Here is a 23,770-nt window from a genome sequence, read left to right as displayed (position 1 = left end):
GTAGGAAAAGAAAGAAAAAGAATAAAAAATGATAAACGATACAAGAGATAGTATTATTTTTGCTCGGATGAGAACCTTATTAATTTAGGGGATGAATAATATCATTATTTCTTTGTGCCTTTTTTTTACTAATAATTTCTTTTTTATTATTTTCTTTGTCATATTTTCCTGTTTTATTCTTCGTATGCAATTTTTTCCTTGTACATTTTAATTTTTCTTCATATGCTTTTGCATATTGTATTTTGTGTGTTTCGAAAAAGTTTTAGATCAATAAGCAATTTCATAAAATAAATGCTTGAAGTAATTCTATATTTATTTTGGTACGAGAACACATATTATCTTACAATAGATTGACTTTATACATTTTCTTTGTCCCTTCATATTTGTTCCATCCCTTTATCATATATAATTATTATTTTTTGAATTATTTTAGAAAAATTTTCACCCGATCTATTATTGTCATGTAAACTACTACACCATTTTCATGATAGACAGACATAACACCAAGTAAAACACATCTATAGAAGTTAGAAAGTAAGTAAGAAAGTGTAAAATTTTATTATTTCTATTTTATGATTTCACCTATACATATTATAATAACTATCTAATGAAAATTTTTAAGTTTCTTTACTATTTCTTGTGTATTTTAATGGATTTAAAATATATACTCCCTCCGTTTCAATTTATGTGAACCTGTTTGACTGAGCATGGAGTTTAAGAAAAAATTAAGACTTGGAATTTATGGTCCTAAACAAGCCAAAAATGGGCCCAGAATATTTGTGTGGTTATAAAAGCTTATCATTAAGGGTACAATTGTAAGTTTAAGCTAAATTATTATCAAATTTAGAAATGGGTCATTCTTTTTTTAACGGACCAAAAAAAAAATAGGTTCACATAAACTGAAAAAGAGGGAGTGGTATGTTTGAAAAAGAGGGAGTAGTATGTTTTGCGGTTTGAAGATTGGAAATGATTATATAATATAGTGCTTTGAATATTTTTTCATAGTCTGCTAGAATTTGCTTTTTAGTAAGTTTGATTATGTCGGTACAATATATACTATTAAATATAGTAGAATTATTAATATATATAAGTACGTGGATACTTTGAAAGCTAAAAGTAGATGTTTGCGGTACTAAAAGTTATGTTGGATACTTTGAAACAAATGCTTCAAAAAGACACTGCTAATATGTCTTTATTTTAATAAGGTATATATCTCTTTAATATCGGGTTAAGAAGGTGCTAAGCAAGTACTCTTGCTCCTTTTTCCTAAATGTACCTTTCTTTTTTTAGAAAATTTATTTTTGTAAATACATATAGATATGAAATTTTTATGTCTTATATATCAACTATATTTATAAGGTAACATTTGGCAAATTTATTGATATCTTTTATAACGAAGCACGGTATATTCACTAGTAAATATAAAATTTTAAGTCACTATCAAAACAAATTTTATATTTAGAATAACTGTACAATATACCAGTTGTAAAACGGAATAGGAATTATTCAGTGCAGCTTTAATCAAAACGCGTTCCATTACCATTAGATTCGTAGACAGTGACTGACGATTCTTTCATCTTCTTTGCACTTGCTTTAGTCTCTATATATTTATTCTTCTTAAAAACCCATTTACAGAAAACCCAAAATTAGTGCAAAAATTGACAATTAATGGCAACTCTAGGAGGAATTCGTGAGGCAGGAGGATCTGAGAACAGCCTTGAGATCAATGATCTTGCTCGCTTTGCTGTTGATGAACACAACAAGAAACAGGTCCCTCTTTTTTGCTTTTCCTTATTCTGTTGTATTTTGTGGTTATATTTCCTATTTGTGAATTTGTTGGAGCTAGGGCTGTCAAATTTGGCAAAAGCCCAAATGACCCGCTGTGAAAATAGCACGAGCTAGCCAATTTTCGGACTGGTAATTGAAAAATAGTCCGCGTTTGCCAAGTCATTGGAAAATAGTCACTATTCCTGCCTATTATGCTAGTTTTGTTCTAGCATAATATATTGGAGATTGGAGCACGTGTGCATCAACTTCCGTCATATTATGCTGGACCATTATATTATGCTGGAACTCCAGTATATTATATTGGAACAACAATATATTATGCTGGAATCTTTTTCGGATTTTGAACAGTGTATTCGTTCAGATTTATCTTTACATGAAAAGTGGCTAAATTTCGATTACTTTTGAAACTGTGACTATCTTTTAATTATCACTTGTAAATCTGGCTATTTTTGAATTTCACCCCAACCCGCTCAAGGTTGGACTGATTATTTATTGAACTCAGTTCATCTTAGCCCAAATCATCTCAACCCATTTAAAGTTGGGTTGATTTTTAACCCCAATTAATACATGAGTAACTTTGACCCAAAATATCTTAGAAATATTCAATTCATAAGAAAACAATGCATCTTAATTAAAGCTTTGGTAAGAGTTGGACGGGTAGGGCTATGACCTAAATTTTAGCCCTTCTTGACCCAACCCAAGTAACATTTGAGCAGGTCATTAACTCCAACCATTTTAACCGCCCAAAATCGATTCAATCCGCCCATTTGACACCCCTAATTGGAGCTGAACTTTGTTTTTATCCCCTGATTGTGGAATTGATTTTGTTTGTTCCTCTTATATTTACATAGGGTTGCAATGTGTTTGTCAAATATTCCCATGTTCAAATGTTTCTTTTACCTGTGTTATTTTACTTTTTAAAACAAAAGAAACTGTTATATAAAAATGAGTTTGTTGTACTCACTGTCACTGTAAGCCTTCTTAAAATGTGTGATTTGATAGGTTACTTGCTACAACATGTAAATATGACTTGATAGTGTAAAAAATTTTTTAAACTGAAGTTGTATGTAACTTAAACAAAATTAAAAAAAAAATCAAGTTATTAATCCACTATGTCTCAATTTTCTTTAAAAGGGAGATTTGATTTTGTAGTTCATTACAAATGTTATTTTTAGTTATATGATCCTTGAAGATCAGCAAAAATAACAACGGAGATCTTTACATAAAACACAAGAGATCATAGTTGGAGCAATTTCTTCTATAAAAATCTTAAGTGGGTGCAGCCGTACGAGAGATCATTTTCTCTAAATTAGGTGAACTCAACTTACTGCAATCCTCCTTCTCAATGGCGGATACCTTATTACAAGCGGTATCATCGAACATGACAATGCTTCATCGAAAGATGTCAATGAATATGTGTAGATTAATTTTTTTTTAAAAGAAAATAATATGTATAGATACAATAAAATACTGCAAAGTAACATCTTTCTGGAATAGGAAGTAAAGCCTTAAAATCTCCACAATTCCAGATCTAAACTCATGTACAAGCCGAATTGTGATAATATACTGATAACGGAATATCCTCCAAGCACCTACATTGTTAGCTGAAGTTTTAAGCTAGGTGCTGACTATGATAAGTGGCTATCTAGTGGTTAGACCAAAAACTTGTTTGAACAAGTAGTTTGACCATTTAGCACAAGTATTTAATACCTGACCTGCTTATGAATAGTTTTAAGGCTACTAAGCTAAGAGTTGGGTAAGTAGAGAAGGGTAGATGGGTGGATCCATTGCCGAACCTAGCGCCATCAGCACTCAGGGAATTTCTCGGTTATCAAAAAGATATTTTCTTGATCCAAAATTATGTGACACTATTTGTCTTTCAGGAGTTAATTTGATCAGTTTGCCTCAAACAAGCGATAAACTTATTAATCTTTTCAAATGTAAATGTTGTAGATATATTCTGAAACAACATCATTTATAGTAATGATTTAGACCTTTAGTCATTAGCTTCATAGGTAATGATTTAAAGAAAATTTCAGTCGGAGTTTCATCTTTTTGAATCTTGAATGTTGAATTGCATCTCATAGTTTTGGAACAAAGTGAGTACTAGCTTATAAGTTGCTAAACTAATTGAGATAAGCTTGTACAAATGTTCAAACTTCTATCTTGTTTAAGTTCATTTTTCATTAGGATGCGGTAGTTTAGATAGTGCTTTTTCATGGTGGGAATGAGAGCCAAGAGAAGAGAAGAGAAGAGCTGCATTCTTCCAAACAGAAATAACAAAATAAGTATTTTAGTCTTTTTGATGCACATATTTATGTTTTTTTACCACTTTAGTAAGTCTAAAAAATAAGGGAGCCCAGTGCACTAAGCTCCCGCTATGCGCGGGGTCCGGGGAAGGGCCGGACCACAAGGGTCTATTGTATACGCAACCTTACCCTGCATTTCTGCAAGAGGCTGTTTCCACGGTCGAACCCTTGATCTCATGGTCACATGGCAACTTTACCAGTTACGCCAAGGTTCCCCTTCCACTTTAGTAAGTCTGAATTGCATAAATCTTTGCTAGTGTCTCTGTGATTAAGCATGTACAGGGACAGCCTTTATCTTCTTTGCACTTCGTTACGACAGAGATTGATTGCTTCAGCACTCATGGATCACTATTCTTGCTTTTTGAACAATGTTCTATATCAGAATGCTCTTTTGGAGTTCGGGAAGGTTGTGAATGTGAAGGAACAAGTGGTTGCTGGAACCATGTACTACATAACACTGGAAGCAACTGAAGGTGGTAAGAAGAAAGCATACGAAGCCAAGGTCTGGGTGAAGCCGTGGCAGAACTTCAAGCAAGTTGAAGACTTCAAGCTTATTGGGGATGCCACTAGTGCTTAACAACTGCTAAATGAATGCCTCTTATGTTTGTGAAAATAAAGGTAACATATTTTAGCTTGCCAATATTTGAATATCGTAAAGTAAGCTTTTAACTATGCCGTAGTGTTAAGTTACAGGGATCTGTAACTTTACAATGTTCCATATTTCATATTATATGGTCCTCCATATGATAGTTCTATGCTATATCTTGTATATGTACTGCTTTTCTGTTGCTAATATATATCTGAGAAGCATAAGCAATTGCCATTTTTCCTGAGCTTTGCGTGTAGGTCAACAACCAGCATAAAAATAGTTATAATGAATCTTCATATTAATGAATGCATTCAGGTCCCTACTAAAAGTTTCAACGAACATGGATAATTGTTTCTTCAAGCTGTTTGCTTTGCTTTGGTGCAGTATACTCGACATTTGGTTTCTAAATGCTTTCCAATAGGATGGGGAGCCTTGGAGCAACGGTAAAGTTGTCTCCGTGTGATCTATAGGTCACGGGTTCGAGCCGTAGAAGCAGCCACTAATGCTTGCATTAGGGTAGGCTGTCCACATTACATCTCTTGGGGTTACATCCCTTCAGGTGCGACCCTTCCTCAGACCCTACATGAATACGGGATGCTTTGTGTACCGGGCTGCCTTTTGTTAGGTTTAATATGATGTTTTGGAAACTAGGGAGAGCCAGTTTCATTACATTCTGTTGCATTAAATGGTTTACTGGTAGGGGTAAGGTCTGCGTACACACTACCCTCCCCAGACCCCACTTATGGGACACTACTGGGTGGTTGTTGTTGTTGTTTGTTGTACAGATTGAGGATCTGTAATCGTCATGAGTTGTTGGTTGGGCTGGATGGATCGAAATTTTCATAATTCATTCTTTTTCTTATGTTGGCGTGAAGATGTAGATATACTTCTTTTGTGCTTATTATCCTGACATGGCAGGTTTTAGACATTTAGTACAACAAACTACAGAAATGCTAAAAACTCATTTGTAGCACAGTTGATTTTGTCACAGTTTCATTCTCAGGTTTTTCTGGCTATATGAAATGTTTATTCTTCCACCTCCGTGCCATCCATGAACGCGAGAATTAGAGCGGGGGAATGAAAACATATAATTAAAGACGTTTCCTGTTGCGAGTTTGGTAGCATATTGTTACAGTCTCGATACTGTTGAATAGTTTACAATGTTTTTCTCCAGTCAAAAAAATAAAGTTGATTTGGCAGTGCCGTAATTTTATTGTGGTCATCAATATGGAGTTCTTGAATTGGTCGATAGTAGGCAGCTATATTGCATGGACTCTTCAAAATGTTGCCTCACCCGTGTCGGATCCTCCAAAAATACACTACTTTTGAAGGATCCGACACGCACCCGGAGAAATTTTCAGAGGGTCCGAGCAACATAGGTAGGCAGAGATCATTCTGCTAAAAATTATCCTATAAATCTCTCCGAGGGAGGAGCTACAACATGCGAAGGGTGGTCAATTGACCATCTTTCACTTTTGCTGGAAAATTATAATGTATATATAGGTCAAATATGAACATTCTTAATGAAATTTTTGGCTTTGCCACTAGTGCTAACAAGTAGTGGTATTGTGATGTTGATGATATGTTGAGAGAATTAGGTAGAGGAAAGGCTCTTTGTTGCTACACAAGAAATACAGAGTATGACATGCCATGGAGTAGTATAATATTAGATTAGTAAAGAACAAGGAAAAGGAAAAAATACTTATTGTTATGCAAGAATTGAAGTATAAAGTTTTAAATTCTTAAAAATATATGGATCGTCAAGAAAAAGAAAATGGTACACAAGCTATGTAGATGAGCCTCCATCCTTTAACTTCCAATAACTATAGAATCCAGCAATAACATTCGACGAACAACCAAAGGCGGATCTAGAATTTGAAGTTTATTGGTTCCTGCAGTGATCTCAAGTTAATATACAACAATAACTGGGATAAGAGTCAAATATTTATAGATAGTTTAGAATTTCTTAGTACATGAGTATATAGAGTCTGAGCAAAAGCTACTGGGTTCACGTGAACCCGTAACTTTCATGCTACATCCGCCTACGTCGAACAACTACTGATATGGTCAAATGCTACTGAACTTTATAACTTTTTTCTTTCAAAACGAATATGAAATTAAAATACCTGATGTCATGTCGTAAGGTCGTTCGATAACATGAAGAAAGCTTCTGTTTGATCTTTTTCAATGCTGCTACAACATTAGTCATGTTCATCCTTTCAGCTGCAATATTAGCTGTGCAATTCATGGCTAACTCCATGATTGCTGATACACATTGCAGCTTTTGACTTAAGTTTTCTTCATCTAGTGTTAGTAAGTTGGCATCTATGATTTTATTCAGCTCATCAGGAAGCGAATTATGCACGAAACTTCTCAAATTCAAATCTCCGAACATTTCATCATTAGGTTTCTTCTTTGTAAAGGTTTCCAGCAACATGATACCATAACTATAAACATCAGACCTCTTGGATACAATGCCTTCCAAACCATACTCTAACAAAGAAAAGAAAAATATGTCAGCAAGTAAACTTATAACGCGTTAATCAATTACATTTTATTATCGTATCTCTTTTTGACTATGCTGTGAATTTGTTTTTCCTGAGCCGAGTGTCTATTGGAAAGTACCAGTGGCGTAGCCACATGTATTGAAGGGTGGTCAACCGAACACCCTTCATCGAAAAATTATACTGTATATACAACAACAACATCAACAACATCAACAACAATAACAACAACAACATCATCATCAACAACAACAACAACAACAACATACTTAGTGTAGTCCCACAAGTGGGGTCTGAGGAGGGTAGAATGTGCACACACCTTACCCCTTCCTTTAAGAAGGCAGAGAGACTGTTTCCGGTAGACCCTCAGCTCAAGAAGGAAAAAGGGGTGGGGCAATAACAAACAAACCAATCTGACAACCAAAGCAAAAACTGTATATATAGAAACATATATTTTGTATATAGGTCAAAAATTATTTTTTGTGTATATTAACTTTTGAACACCCTTTGCGAAATTCCTGGCTTCACCACTGTCGGAAACAATCTCTCTACCTGCACAAGGTAGGGGTAAGACTCAAACCCCACTTTTGGGATTACACTGCGTATGTTGTTGTTGTTGTTGCGTTAATCAATTACATTGTTACAAAGTTAAATAAAGAATTCACCTGGAGCAATGTAACCAATAGTGGCAAAGGTTGTAGTGTGAGCAATAGATTCTTCCTTAGTCAAAAGTTTAGCAATGCCAAAGTCAGTTAGGTGTCCCACCATGTCATTGTCAAGTAACACATTGCTAGGCTTCAGATCACAGTGAATAACCGGTACTGAGTAACCATGATGGAGATATTCTAGAGCAGATGCAACATCAACCATGATATTCAATCTCTGCATTATATTTAAACAATAATCTCGCGAATGTAGCAACTTGTCTAAGCTCTCATTTGGCATGTACTCAAGTATCAGTGCTTTAAAATCCAAGTTACAACAACTGCTTATGATTTTGGTGAGATTTCTGTGGCGAAGAGTCCGCAAGATTTCACATTCTCTGTCAAAAGTTTGAAATGTACCTTCCATCTGCACATTAAAAACTTTAACAGCTACTATCATCCCATCTGCCAATGTCCCTTTGTAAACAGAACCAAAACTTCCACTACCTATCAAGTTATTTCCATCAAATCCCTGAGTTGCTCTTTGAAGTTCATAGTAAGAAATTCTTTGTGGCGCTATCTCAGGCGACCACTCATCTTCAGCATTGACTGTTTTAACCCGACGTCTCATCAATATGAAAACTATTGATGAAACAACCCCTATTACAAAGATAACCAAAGAGGCAACTAAAATCCATATCAATCTTCTTTTCTTTGAATTAGAAGGACAAGCTGGGACATGCTTTTGAGGGTTACCACATAATCCTTCATTCGACATGAAAGATTGGAAAGGAAGATGGACAAAAGGTCCTCCACTCGGAATTTCCCCGTGTAACCTATTGAATGATACATTAAAGGAGTGTAGTTGCTGAAGTGCCTCTAATGACTTTGGAATCACACCAGACATATTGTTATATGAAAGATCCAACGCTTCCAAACTTACGAGTTTCCTAAATGTTTCAGGTATTGATCCTTCAATTCTGTTATGAGCCAAAGATAGTTGAGTCACCTTCAGTAGACTTCCTAATGTATTAGGTATGTTACCAGATAATTGATTCCAAGAAAGATCTAGAAGTATTGCAGCCTTGAGATTTCCAAATTGTGGTGGTAGAGAGCCATTGAAGAAATTAGAGGACAAGTTCAACTTCAAGATGTCTTTGAGATTCCATAGACTTAAAGGTATGTTAGCAGTGAAGTTATTTGAATCAAGATAAACCTCCCTTAGGGAAGTCAAATCCCCTAAACATGTAGGAATACTTCCCCTCATTTGATTTTGTGAAAGTTTTAGAAAAAACAAGCTAGATAGCTCACACAAACCATTTGGAAAAGGACCACTTATTCTATTTACACCAAGTGAAAGTTGTTGAAGGTTTGTCAAAGAACTTATCGTCGTCGGGACAATGCCAGTAAAGTCATTGTCTTCTAGCTCCAAAGAAGATAAATTTATCAAATTTCCAATTTCATTTGGAATATGGCCCTTGAGGTTACAACCTATCGCCGAAAACCACTGAAGAGAAAGATTGCCAATAGACTTTGGAAGCACTGCATTTAGGGGATTGAAAGATAACCTCAAATCTACTAAGTTTATCAAAGGAGTAATAAAGCTCAGTGTTGAAGTTTCACCAATAAAGGAGTTGCTTTGTAAGTGGAGAACTTCAAGAAGTCTTAAGTTTACTAGAGATTTAGGAATAGAACCTGTAAGTTCATTTCCACCTAGTTCAAGAACTGTAAGCTTAGACAAATTTGAGATGGAACTTGGTAATATACCATTAATATTGTTTTCACCTAGAAATATTCCTTCAATATTAGGTAAACCATGGCCTATAGTGGAAGGAAGATGACCTGAAAAGTGGTTATCTGATAGTGAAATAGATACAAGAGTAGAGATATTGAAGATACCAATAGGGATAGAACCACTAAAGTTATTCAAATACAATGAAAGGTCCACCAACTCTTGAAGGTTACCAAGTTCATCTGGAATTACACCTGCAAAAAGTAAAGGTGAAAGAAAAGAACTGTCATATTTTTTCAGAGTATTCGTGTGACTGATAGGTCACGAGTTCGAGCCGTGGAAGCAACCATTAATGCTTGCATTAGGATAGGCTGTCTACGTTACACCCATTGGGGTGCGACCCTTCCCCGTACCCTGCGTGAATGCGAGATGCTTTGTGTACCAAACTCCCCTTTTTTATAAATAAATATAAAACTGAACTGTAAAATTATGTGGATTGGATTTTTTATCGATACCTGTTAGGAAATTATTTCCAAGATCAAGTGTGGTAAGCATAGTCAAATTTCCAACGTCTCTTGGTAAAGGTCCTTCAAGCATGTTACCACTCATAAATAAAAATTCAAGTGATGAAATGTTGAATATGGTTAAAGGGATCGAGCCCTTTAATTTATTTTTTTCCATGACTAACAGCTTCAAGTTATAAAGATGACCAATCTCGTATGGAATTGTGCCTGTCAAAAAATTATCACATTAAAAAAAATCATATATTTAACAAGAGCTTAATTCTATACAATAATGCTCATAGAAAATCAAACCAACCATATATAATATATTTGCAGCTGACAATAGCTTAAGCACAGGGCAGGCTGGAGCCTAACGCCATAAGGCAATGGCCTTAGGACCCAAAATACTTAGGGCCCAGAATCTTTAAATAATATATATAATATTTAATAATTATGCACTATTGATAGAACTTTTAAAGCATTTGGTTAAAATAGTTATAGCTAAATAATTTACACATCTTAAATTGTAGTTACTAGTTGTTTCCTATCTTTAATTTGTCCCAACTTAAATCGATCTTCTTACAATGTTAGTTTAGATCGAATAATTTTTCTTAATTCTTTGAGTGTCTTTATAGACATTTTTCAAGTTACTTTGATAAGTAACTATTAAAATTTGTCCTTAACGTGGAATGACTCTTGAAACATAGTAGTTACTAAAGTATTATTTGTTTCAACTTGTATTTAGAATTAAAAGTACTAAGAGAAAACCGTATGAGTAGAAAAATACTCTAATGGACAATTTCAATCAGGTAAAAAGTATTAATTCAGTTACCATTAACAATTTTTATATCATTGCCTCGGCTGAAAAAGTTTTTCAAAACTAAATCAATAAAGTTCAACATGATAACACAAGAGATATTAAACAAATTGGTTAGACATTGACAATAATTAAAATTGATTATAACTTCTTTAGATTTCGATAAATTATAAGAGAGAAAAATAATTACAAAAACTTAAGGCCTCACTTTTTATTTCGTCTTTGGCGTTATATTATGTCGAGTTGCCCTTGCATAAGTAACATATATAGTGCTAGTTTACATTAAATAGTTTTTAATATTTGAAACCTAATTATTTCTTTCGTACCAATTTGTTCGTGTTCTTCTCATTGTTTTCACATAATTTTCTTGGCTCATGTCTTTAGCTTTTAAAGTCCGATTCTTGGTTGCATAACTCCACTCTTAAAATTGATTTCAAGAAATTCATTATGATCACTGCCTCATTGTATTTGAGATCTCCGCAGGGAAGGGGCTTGCTATCGTAACCTTTTCTCCCGGTGTATGTGAAAAAGCCTATAGATGAAAATCATAAACTTAAAAAAAAGAGAAAGGAACCCTTGGATGATGCAAGCATCCGAGGTTTGTGGAAAAACTTAGATATCTTACTATCACTAAACCTGACATAACCTATTCTGTGAGGTTGGTAAGCCAATATATGCATACTCCGGATGACTCTTTAGCAACCAGGGTAATCCGACCCCTTCGATGCTTTTTTTTTGCTATATACCCCCTGCATCCCAGGTCCGGATATTCGCTAGCATCAGTCTAAGCAGCTTAAGTTTTTGAAGAAAAAAGTGGAGAGAAGAAAGGATGGTTGGGTAGTTGAAGCATATGTGATTTTTGAGTTCGGTTCGAACCTTGAGGGGCTTCCAAGAGAGTGAGGAAGATAAACATGATTAGAAAAAAAAATTATAATTCTGAGAGAATGTCTGGCGTTAAGGATAGTTCCAGTGGTTATTAAGACTCCAGTTCAAGCCGAAGGAGCTGACGACATCTTGCAAGCTGTGATGCAATAAATATAATATCAACATGGTTTAAGGGGAGGCAAGAGAGGAGCTAGGCATGACAGAGGATTTGGTATGCGATAATAGAATTAACACAATAGAGAAGATAGAATTTATGATAGTTGGAAGGTTAAAAAAGAAGATGAATAATGTTGAGTAATAATTGGGTCTTGTTATAACCCAAGTAGCATTAAGACCTTTCAAATAAGGTGGAATGGGTTGGCATATCAAGATTTCACTTCAAGCTTAAAAGTGAAGACTTGGTGGCTAGAACCAATCACTAAGGCCCAAGCAGATTATGTGGAATTTGAATTGATAAAATTGATGTTATGTTTGTTAAGATTGAGGCTATGTTTTTGGTATGAAGGAAAATATTTTTTAATTTTTTCATATTTTATTGGCTTAAATATTTTGCAAAATATTTTTCTTATGAACTCATTTTCCTCCAAATGGAGAAAAATAACTTTCCTATCAAGAGGAGAAAAAATATTTTCTAAAACTTTCTTTCTATCTTCCCCACCCCCAATCCACACCCTTACCACCCCAACCCCCATACTCCTAACCCACCACCACCACTATATCCTCCACCCACCCTCCAACCCCCTGCCCCGACTAACCTCCCACCCCGTCCTACCACCCACTCTTCCCTGTTTCCCTTCCCCTAGGGTGAGGTCGAGGTCGGGGTCGAGACTTGGGGTCAGGATTGGGGTCCAAGGTTTAGGTTGGAGTCAAGATCGAGATTAGAGTTGGAATCGAGGATTAGACATCATGGTCGGGTTTTGAGATCGAGGTTCAAGGTCGAGGTCGATTTTTGGGTTAGGATCAAGGTCGAAATTCATGGTCAGGGTCAAGCTTATAACCGAGGTTGGAGTCGAGGTTGGGGATCAAGGTTTAAGGTCAGGTTCGAAGTTCAGAGTCGGGTTTGGTGTTCGAGGTCAGCATTGGAGTTTTAGGTTCAAAGTTAGGGTCGAGTTTATGTGTCGGTTTCAGGGTCGAGGTCGAGGTCGGAGATTGGGGTCGAGGTCGGGATTTAGGGTCGGGTTCGAGGTCTGTGGTTGGGGTTGAGGTTTTGGGTCGGGGTAGGGATTCGGGTTCAAATTCGATCTCGACCCCGATCCTCGAACCTCAACCCTGAATCCATCCTTGACCCTGACCCCGATTTGATCCCCACTCTAATCCTGAACCGCGACTCCTGACCCCGAACTCCTACTTGAGTTGGGCCACAACCCCAACCTCGTTCCTAAACTCGAACTTCTGTTCATGATCTCGACCTTGACCCTTGTCCCTAATATATGCTTAAGTTATATATTTTTCAAAAAAATATTTTCTGTTAGGTAACCAAACGTTAGAGAAAAAGTATGAAAAATATTTTCCATGCAAACTATTTTCAGTCATACCAAACCGACCCTGAATTGAGCGCAGTGAATCGTAGGAGCGTTATTTCATGAGGCATGTCACGGTTTAGCTATGGTCTTCGGGAAAAGAAATATGATTCTTACAATTTAGCTATAAATGCTCTTACATGCTATGTTTCATGCCCTACAATACTAGGGCTTGACAGAAATATCGGCTGCTGACTACTAGAATACTCCCTCCGTCTCATATTAACAGTTGTGGTTATTAAAAATAGTTGTCTCAAATTATTTGTCATTTTAGAAGTTCAAGACAAATTCATTATTTTTTTCCTTTTTTACCCTTAGTAATAATCGTTCTTGAAGATGGAGATAACACATGAATAGAATAAATATTCAATGAAGAGATATTATATCTTATAACATAAATAATGGTATAATAGTCCAATCACTTTCCTAATTAATATTTTTAAGGGCATGTAAAAGAGAAACACGACACATAATATGAGACGGAGGGAGTACAAAGCTACATCAGAAGAAGCTAAGGGTCCGTTTGGTCATAAGAAATTATTTACTTTTTTTTCAAAAAAATTTCATTTTCTTTCAGAATCGGTATTTTTCCATGAAAATTTCAAATTTCACTTGAAGTTTGGATTTCGGAATTTTGCGAAAATTTTAAAAACTCCAAAAAATAGTTTTTCAAAATTTTCACTTCAAATCACTCACTAAAATTCAAAAACATCTCCAAATTGTATTCATGTCCCAACACAACTCTAATTTTCAAATATCATTTTCACCTAAAAAAATATTTTTTACTTTTTTTCGAAATTTTACAATTCTTATGTCCAAACGCCCACTAAATAGTTAGTGAAAAACAAGTAAATTTTTAACTCTCGTCTCTTTTCTCACCGTTACTATTTTTAGCTATTATCTTCTACGGTTCAAAGGTTTAGTTTGTGATGAGAGGACCTTAGAAAAAAAAAATAGAGAGGAGAATAGGTTTGTATTTATAGGGAAGGGTATCTTTGTGATGGAAAAAATTAAAAATGGCTTCTGACTCCAAGGAAAAGCTACTTTCTTTCGGCTTCTTCATAGCAGAAAAACTACTTTTGCTAGGTTAAAAACTGTGTGTTCAGGGCACTTGTATATTTTTCGACCATTACAACTGCTACATATATCAATTCTCTAAAATAAGCACATTTTAAGAAAGAAAACATTAGCTTCCCAGAAACTTGACAAACATGCTGTAAAAATTGTCAATATATATATATATATATATATGTCAAATTCTATAATAGTATACCAAAAATTGAACTCCCAAGAAAAATGGTAAACACATACCTTCTAACGTATTATTTCCAAGAGTTAAATCTTGCAACAGCTGTAAGTTACCTAGTTCTCTTGGAATTATTCCATCTAAGTTATTTTCCATCAAAGATAGGACTTGAAGTTGTGAGCATTCAGAAATGGTTCTTGGTATCTGTCCTCTTAACTTATTAAAGTTAAGTTCAAGCTTTCGCAATCTGGGAAGGCGACGACACAAATCAGATGGAAGATTACCAGTTAAACCAGATTTTTCAAGATCCAAATCTTCTAGTAATGAGATGTTGAACATAGATAGCACATTAGAGCCATTGAGTTTATTGAATCCAAAGCTCAACAATTTCAAACTGTGAAGATCAGTAGCTATTCCTCTAGGAATATTTCCTTCCAAATTGTTGTAACCTAATTTCAAGAATCCAAGATTCTTCATTCTTGAGATAGAAGAAGGAATGAACCCACTGAAACTATTCATTTCAAGAGACAACATTCGAATATCACCCGAAAACGAAGGAATTTGACCAGTTAAGTAGTTGTTACTAAGATCAATGGCTCTCAATCTTGGTAAATGAGAAATTTCTGGTGGAAGTTCGCCATGGAAATCGTTGTGGCTTAGATCAAGTGAAACAAGAAAAGAGAGATTTCCAAGTTGTGGAGGGATAGTACCATTAAACCCTAAACCTGAAATATTCAGTACAGTAACTCGTTGATGACGAGAGCCACAAGTGATTCCAATCCATTTACAAACTGTGGTTGAAGAAGACCAATTTGTTGAAAGAATGTGATTAGGATCTGAAGTGATGCGCGCTTTTAACGCTAGAAGAGAAGATTGATCTGTGCTTATATTCATGGCTAAGCATGTTGTTATAACGCGAAGAGATATTACTAACAATGCTAATAGCGAAAAGGCGGAGGTGGAGGAGGAGGAGGATTTCTCCATTGAAAGGAAGTGTGTTTGTTGGTTGGATCTCTGCAACACTATACGGTCTTTCTCTCTAAGACAACAGTTTTTTTCAGAACCGATTTTTATATTATGTTGTAATATATGTCTTCTATAACAATATTTTACTATAACAACTAAAATATGTTAGAACAAACACAATTGTTATAAAAAAGTTTGACCGTAATCTATATGTATTGGAACTGATTAATGATAATTGAGAAGATAATGCTAAGAAGTTCTATTATTGAAACTAATTAAGAATATAATGCTAGCAATTATTAACTTCGTTATGCACGCTTCATGCTATTAAAAAAGGTGGAAAATATGTTCAAGATCTAGTACTAAATGCTAACACATGAAAAAGAATCTTCACCACCTTTGCAACGATTTTATATTTAGGCTTCATTTGTTTTTGTTAAGACTAATACTTTGAATATTAAAATATGTATTAAGATTGACATGTCTGTCTCTGAATACCATATAGATATTAATGAATTAATTAGATCTGAATAATGAATAATTAACATTGTTTATTTTTTTAACATCTGAATGTATATAACTTATTTTGATTTAAAATTAATAAATATAAAATCTAAATTAAATACTAATTCATCTAATTCTATATCAATAAAATATAGTTGGTGGTGATAATGGCTAATAGTGGCTGGTAATAGTAATGACTAACGGTATTGATTGTAGCATGTGCTAATATTTAGGAACTTCATTAATCCTTCAATCCTTCATTAATCTAATTTAAATACTAATTCATCTAATTCTATATCAATAAAAAGTAAGCATCGAATCATTGGTCAACTATTTCATAGGAGGCATACCCACAAAAATTAGGAACTTGTAACAATGTAATTCAGCATTAGCTATTAAGAATTAACAATTTAAATGATAGCTACTTTAATCACAAATCTCGAGTTCAAACCTTACCCGTTTTTGGTAGGGAGTAATTCAGGCACTGACTTCCAGCTTTTATTAAGTCTTTTAATTAAGTGATTGGAGTATAAATAGAACAATTTTTATAACTTAGGTTATCTTTTTTGTTTCGTAAAAGCAATTGAGTAACACAATAGGAAGGTTTTCACGTTGGAGAGGAATCTTCAACATCTCTATCATTGTCACTGGATTTGTATTAATCTTTCTACTGTGAATAATAAGTTCTTATTATTTTATTGTTGTTATTACTTTAAACATGAGTAGCTAAACTCATTATCTAGTTTTTTTTTATGACCGTTAGTTGAATTCTTTGACTGTTTTTCCTATTAATCGAGTCATTTTAATCCCGTTTGTTCAACTATGTGTTAATTCTTGTTTAATTGAAGACCTCTCAATTAAACGCGTCATTATATCATGTTTTACTTGGAACAAATCATAAGATTAGGTAGATATTGAACAACGGCACTTCCGAAAATTTTCTTTTCATTCTCTCATCTTTCCTTCTTTCTTTTCTTTTTAGATAATTCTTCGACATCCTTTTAAGAGAAATCTATCATTTCCAGCTGAAATCTTTTATTAACTTAGAAAATATTGAAATAAAATATTCAGTTCAAGAATTCCACAGTAGTATTGACTAGTTACTTTTTCAATGCAATGCAATATATCACATTTCTTTCCTAGTCAGGGATTACACAATCGCAGAAGCAGCTCCGCTAACAACTCTATACAACAGGTAAAAATAAATAAATAAATACACACACACACACACCTATATATATATATATATATATATATATATATATATATATATATATATATATATATATATATATATGTACTTACTTTCTCAACAAAGGAACCAGGTCTCCTTAAGATGTGCAACAATTGGCAGCAGAAATTTTGATGGAGTCCACAAGTAGGACAATAATATGAGGTTTTTCGACTTTCTTTGGATGAGTATATCCATCTAAATTGTTTTAATATGAGTAAGATTGAGAATATGAGATGAAAACTCGGTAGCGACATGAGTGAGCCTAAGAATTCCTTCTTTAAGATCCTTCCATGTCGCCTCAGCCATTTCTTGAAATTTATCCATTGCCTCTTTTATTGATACACTATAATCTCTCATGCAACACTCAATTCGTGTTGTAATTTATATCATCAATAACTCGACATATAATCACACTAGCTTTAAGAATTTTAGGATTCTTTGATTACCACTCAAAATTCTTCTCCATGTATAGCAGACTTTATGCCCAAATACGATGTTGACGCAAGAAAATAATAAGTGGTAGTTGCTAGTGCATTGCTTAGGTATTCAGAAGCATGTGGCATGCATCTTTCAATAAACTATTTTGACTCAACATTATAATTCCTTACTACTTGTTTTATCTATGAACAACAATCATATGAATTCAAGTGTTAGAAAATTTTAATTTGACGGCTTCAGGTTTATGATCACTAAAAGATATACGCAAAGTAAAACAAAGTGTGAAATAAATTAAGGATAATTAGGTCTCTTTCTTTTGCATGGTAGACAACAAGAGATATTCTGTTACACCCTGTGCGTCCCAAGGTGACGTAATGAATATGAGACTTGTTAATCATTATTTCAATGAGTTTAAAGTCATAATATGTCTATATATGATATTTGGATAGAAAATATAAAGTTTGAAAAAAATCGGATTAAAGTTGCGGAAACACCGACTAGCAATACATTTCATGTGTTGTATGGGGTCTTTTTGGGACATATTATATATCAAATTGAACGCATTAAACTGTTCTTATAGAGATATTCACGTTTTCGCGAGACTGCGCAAGCACCTCGGTTGGGACCCACTTAAGACGACCACCTACCTAACGTCTTTTAAAATATTTTTCAGCCTCATTTGGGTCGTTTCTCACCCAAATTTTGTCCAACAACTCTCCAAAACCCTCCCTAACATATCCCAAGATCCCAAGAACAAAACTCAAGGGAAATCAACTCAAATCATTATCAAAGATGTTAAAGACTACAAAAGAATGCTTCTATGATGTTGTGCTGTGATTGAGGGCTATTGTGAGCTAAGTTGAGACAGGGTTTCGAGTTGCAGCTGCTTTCCAAGGTATGTATAACATCTTCTTGATTGTGCCTAAGGTTAATCTTGTGTTGGTTGTGTTGTTTGAGTGAGAAATGATCACGCCCAACTATGCCTTATAAAAAGGACTAAGCGGTCGTTGCAAATATAATCCGGTTTACAAGTCCGGAGTCGAATCCCACAGAGAACTAAGGCTTAGCTACAACTGTTCAATATAGCAAAGAAACACAAGTTCAAATAATTTTCTAGTTATAAAGATTTGATTTTTATTTCTACTAATTAACTAGCAAATATTATAAAGCAATAAAATTATCAACCAACATGGATGGAATTCTAGACAAGACTAAGGAGGTCTAGAGTTATGATTTCCCCAATTGTCGGAATCTTTTCCGCTACGTTTTCTACAAATTTGCCTATATCTTCTCTATCGACCATGAGCACTCTAACTGTCGTAACTCTCTCCCGAGTAATTATCACAATTTACTAGACATATTCTCCCGAATTACGCTAGCTAGCATTAAGCACAGCTCACTCAGATCGCACCAAGGTTTTGTTATCCCTAAATCCACCTTTAAACCTCCGTATTGATCCCTCATATACGTTTAGGAGTGATATTGTTCAACAACTACCTAAATATGCATTCTCTCCCGAGTAATATATACTAAATAGGCACAGCTAATTGAGAGCCCTTCAATCAACCACAAGAATAATATAGTTGAACAAATAGAGAAAATACTACAGCAAATCTATATTAACATAACAAGAAAATCATCCTTCAATAGGTTCCATCAAAACCCTAGATTAGAAAGTTAGCTACTCATACTCATAGTAACAATATCCCAAATATTTTGCATAATTAAAATAGAGAGTAAAGATGAAAAGATGTAAAAATGATATTTCTAACTCCAAGGAGTGATTCCACAAGCTCTTCTTGCCTCTAGCTGCCCAAAAACGTTTTGGCTCCTCCAAAAACTGGTCTCCAAGTGGTGTTTTAGGTCTATTTATATGTGTAGAAGAAACCCTAAACGTGTGGGCCGGGTCCTAGTCAAACCCGGAATGAATTAAGTCTTCAAAACTCATATTAGACCTGGCGTCGCCAACCTAACGCCTGGAATCTGGCTGGCCTTGCCAGGCTAAAGCCTGGTCCAGGCTGGCCTTAGGCTGGCCTCGCCATGCTAAAGCCTGGTCTCTCTTTTTCACTGTTCTCGAGCACACTTTCAACGTTTAAGTATCCTTTTGCTCTACTTTAATCTTCAATTTACCTACACATAAAATAGACTCCATTATGCACAAATAAAGTATAATTTATCATTAAAGCATGTAAAATGCAAGACACATAATGTACGAAACTATGGAATTATAGCCGCACATCAATACCCCACACTTAAACATTGCTCGTCCTCGAGCAATCAAACTACACTTATAGATACGGCCTTTTTAAGCAATTATCCTAACTCATTATACCAAGAATTTTTAAAACAGTTTAATCCCACAAGTGTGACATCTTCGCCTCAAGATTCGACTCACAAATACCATGCCTTATTCACAATTCACTTACTTACTCTGACATGGATATCAACAACATTACCTTTCTTTTATGAGTCATGTGCCCTCACCCAATCAAAGAGCTTAGTTCCACACACAATGAATTTTTAAGAACATAGGAACTCAAGATAGACAAAATTCACTCGCTCTCAAAAATAATATTTATATGCTACAAATGATGCACCATAGGCTTGCCCGTAGTGTAATACTCTACAAATCGAGTTCATTCAGTCTAAGATCAAGTAGGACTTTCATTGGTTGTAATGTAGGCTGCGGGTCGGGTATGATACATTTGGATATGAGTGACTACACCTCCCTTAGTACTTTAATACATATACTTTAACACACATCCCATACTTGTGCCAAACCAAACATTACACCTTCACTTCATTTTATATTACCCCATATTTCTTTAAGCATAATTACATTAAGAGTCGCCACTTTTCAACGAATATTCTCTTCAATTTTTTTATTTTTTTTAATTATTTTTATTTTATTTATTTTTCGATTCAAGCAGCTCTTACTTTTTCAAAACAGTTCACCTTTCTCCTTATTTCATTGGTTCCACTCAAAAACCAAACCAATCACCCCACACTTTAACTTTTACAAAGTTCATAACAATTCAAGTGCTCATTCGAGGTGAAAAGATTCAAATAGACGGTTAATTCAAACAATTGGGTAAGGCTTGTAGTGTGGTGGTTGCCAAAGAAACAGGATTATAGGCTCAAAGGGGTTAACTACGTTACATAAATTTTAGGTGGGTAAACTATATATATCTGGCTTAACAAAGAAATGTCTATATCACTTCTCAGACTGAACAAGACTACTATTTCGCTTTGCACACACACAGGGCAAGTTCTAGACATCAAATGCAATGCACAGAATACATACAAAACTCACACACGCATGGCACATAACTAACTCAGGATTGGTTTCATCGCGACACTCCAGTTAAAGCAGCTAAGCAAAATTAGGAATCTACGATTTAAGGTACTTATGCGAGATTCAAAAACCGAGCCTAAGCGTCACAACCTTAGTGCTAACTATTCTCAAGGCATAACAAAGCTAAGAGATATTGCTACAATTAAATGCATAGCTTTGTGGTTTCTACTCCTAAAAGTTAAAACTAACTACGCCCCTGAAAAAGAACCGCGGCCCAAAGAAAAACCAAGGGGGAATTACTACACTACCTGCACACAACAAAAAAAAATCTTTTTTTAAAGCCAAATCACTTACTAAACTACTAACAACACATACTAACACGATTAACATTAAATAACTAAATGACTAAAATTAACCATGTACAAGTCCCCACCCCACACTTAGATCATGCAATGTCCTCAGTACATGCACAAAATGACAAAACAAGAAAAATGAGTAGGGTGTGAAGAGACTCCCTGATCAAGCAACCGCTTCATCCTCATCATGTTCGTCCTCCTCATCATGTTCGTCCTCCTCATCATCATCATCTCCCTCACCATCTGACTGCTCTGGCTCAGCTTCAGACTGCTCCGGTGTGTTGATATCCTCATCATTGGGTAGTCTGTATCCATCTCCTAACCCAACCAGCTGCTGGGCATGAGCATTGAGCGGGTACCGGTGCTCCAATTCAGTTCTCTCCTCAGATGTGGCCTGTCGACCTCCTATCCTTAGCTGCAAATCCATCATCCCATAGAGATGGGCCATAAAACTATCATCCCGAGCGTTGTGCTCGGTACTTGTCAACGAAGTCATGGCAGTCTCTTCTTTCAGTCAGAGGCTAGTGATGTCCGTTTGTCGTAGGGGCTGATCAATGGTGTGGTCAAACTCTGGCTCCTCCTCGTGCCTTAAATACTGAGTGAGAAAATTGGCAAATGGCACTCGATCGATCTTTTTACTCGTTCTGACTACAGACATCTGGTAGCGAATTAGATGATCCAGATTTACCCTTTGACCCGTCATGAGGAAGTAGAGTACACAAGTCCTCTCACGGCTAATGAGTGTGTCATGATTGCACGGTAGGAGCCGTGCATTTATCAGTTTAAGCCACACTTGAGCCTCCGCCCTCATCTTCTTTTTGGGAAACCTCTTGTGGCGATTAGTTATCTTATCCCGGACCCATGCTGCCGTAGAATCGGCACCACAAAGCATGTGTCTCAACTCTCTGTATGTAGGCCGGCAAATGAAGTGGTCTAATGGCTCCACAGGAACATCCCAAGCACCTAAAAAGTTACCTATGGCCGTGGGTGAGAAATCTATCAATCATCCACGAATCGGCACCAGCTGTTCAGTACTCTGCAGATCAAACCCTGCATAAAATTCTCGGACTAAGTTGAGATTAATGTTCCCTGTGTTCTTGAATACATAACTCAACCCCATATCCTGAATGCCCCTCCAAATTGCCTGATACTTTGCTTTCAAGCTGTGTTCATTGATAGCTGCTTCCGGGTGTACATGTTTAGGCCTACAACGCATGTACCAATCCTTAGTGTGCGGTGGTATGCTGTTGATGCCAAACTCCCTTTGGCCTTGTGGTTGTTGACGCATAGCTGCCACAGATTGTATTCCACTTAGATTGGAGGTAGCTCTCCCCCCCCCCTCCATTTTTCTCTTCTTTGGGGGAGGTGCTGAGGTCGCCTTTACTTTAGCCAGCGCAGTGGGAGTAGCCTTGGCTTTTCCGGTGTCTTTTCTGGGAGGCATCGTTGTTCCTACACAAATAAGCAGTAGTCAGATAAAACTGCATTACACACTACACACATAATTTTTCCCGGCTTCCCGAGGTTACTCAGACTTCACCTCGTATTTCCTTAATATTAGAATCAAAGAACAATATATGGGTTACCCGCGAGACACCTTACACTTAAGATTTTATCGTGGTGTATGACTTCATAACACTATTAATCCCGGAACTCGGGCTCCAATGGGGACAAGGAATGCCATTGAGGCATTATATCAAACACTTAACGTGCAATAGTGCCATGGTATTTCTTATGGACATGAGGGATTGCCTCATCCTCCCAAATCGGCTTGGGGGTTCCGTACTACCACATGTTTTCATAGTCGCAGCACCATTCCTATGGGGTTTCATGGGGTTGGGGCACACAAACTCAATACCACAATGAAGAACAACCACCAATTTTTTTGTGTAATATTATACATATACCTCTGTCGAAATTGCAAAGGGAAGAAGTGAAATCATACCTTTGAAGTTTTTGAGTGGAAGAAGCTGCCTGAGAATTTCTGATTAGTGTGAAAGAATAGCAAGACTAAACTTGACTTCAATGGGGATGGGGGATACCACTATGGCAATGTGTTGTTGAGTGTTTGTGGATGAGGGCAATTCATGCAGTGTGTTTGGTTGAGAGCAACATTGATGAGAAGATGTGTGTGTTTGTGAATTTCTTTTCTAAAGCTTAATATGTTTTGGTTTAAGTGAGGTTAGGGTTGTGTGTATTGTGTTCAGTGTTTAAGGGAGGTGTAATGTGAGGAGGTTCGACTAAAATATCGTGAGTTGGGCTGAAATAACTTACCTGGCGTCGCCTGGCCCAGTACCTGGCATTAGCCAGGCGTCGCCAGCCCCAGCGCCTGTTATCCGTCAGTTGATGTTGAAACGCTGTTCGACTTTCCCAACTCGCCTGCATACTTGTTAGTACCTAAAAACAAAACCAAAACAAGGAAAAATTCTAACTACACTAAAAC

General features: G+C 35.7%; 2 protein-coding genes across 6 annotated transcripts; one reads left to right on the top strand and one right to left on the bottom strand.

Annotated features, from left to right (window-relative positions):
- The first annotated feature begins 1,490 nt into the window (after positions 1-1,490).
- LOC107822566 (cysteine proteinase inhibitor A) lies at positions 1,491-9,162 on the top strand. Of its 5 annotated transcripts, none has more exons than XM_075239573.1 (3): positions 1,491-1,770; positions 4,480-4,715; positions 8,882-9,162. In XM_075239573.1, exons 1-2 carry the CDS (start codon positions 1,669-1,671, stop codon positions 4,672-4,674), a joined length of 297 nt encoding a protein of 98 aa, XP_075095674.1. In that variant the 5' UTR covers positions 1,491-1,668; the 3' UTR covers positions 4,675-4,715; positions 8,882-9,162. The 5 variants fall into 5 exon arrangements, with proteins under 5 accessions (XP_075095674.1, XP_075095671.1, XP_075095672.1 ...); XM_075239570.1 differs by having other exon boundaries at positions 8,798-9,162; XM_075239571.1 differs by lacking the exon at positions 8,882-9,162 and adding an exon at positions 5,690-5,899.
- LOC107822557 (uncharacterized) lies at positions 6,040-15,699 on the bottom strand. The gene is made up of 4 exons (XM_016649116.2): positions 14,603-15,699; positions 10,082-10,297; positions 7,856-9,820; positions 6,040-7,179 (listed from the first exon to the last, which is right to left on the bottom strand). The coding sequence occupies exons 1-4, from the start codon at positions 15,519-15,521 to the stop codon at positions 6,761-6,763; spliced, it is 3,519 nt and encodes a 1,172-aa protein (XP_016504602.2). The 5' UTR covers positions 15,522-15,699; the 3' UTR covers positions 6,040-6,760.
- Positions 15,700-23,770: the final 8,071 nt, after the last annotated feature.

Source organism: Nicotiana tabacum, chromosome 19, assembly GCF_000715075.1.
Source record: "Nicotiana tabacum cultivar K326 chromosome 19, ASM71507v2, whole genome shotgun sequence".
Taxonomy (NCBI): domain Eukaryota; kingdom Viridiplantae; phylum Streptophyta; class Magnoliopsida; order Solanales; family Solanaceae; genus Nicotiana; species Nicotiana tabacum.
This window is presented reverse-complemented; position numbering and strand designations above follow the sequence as displayed.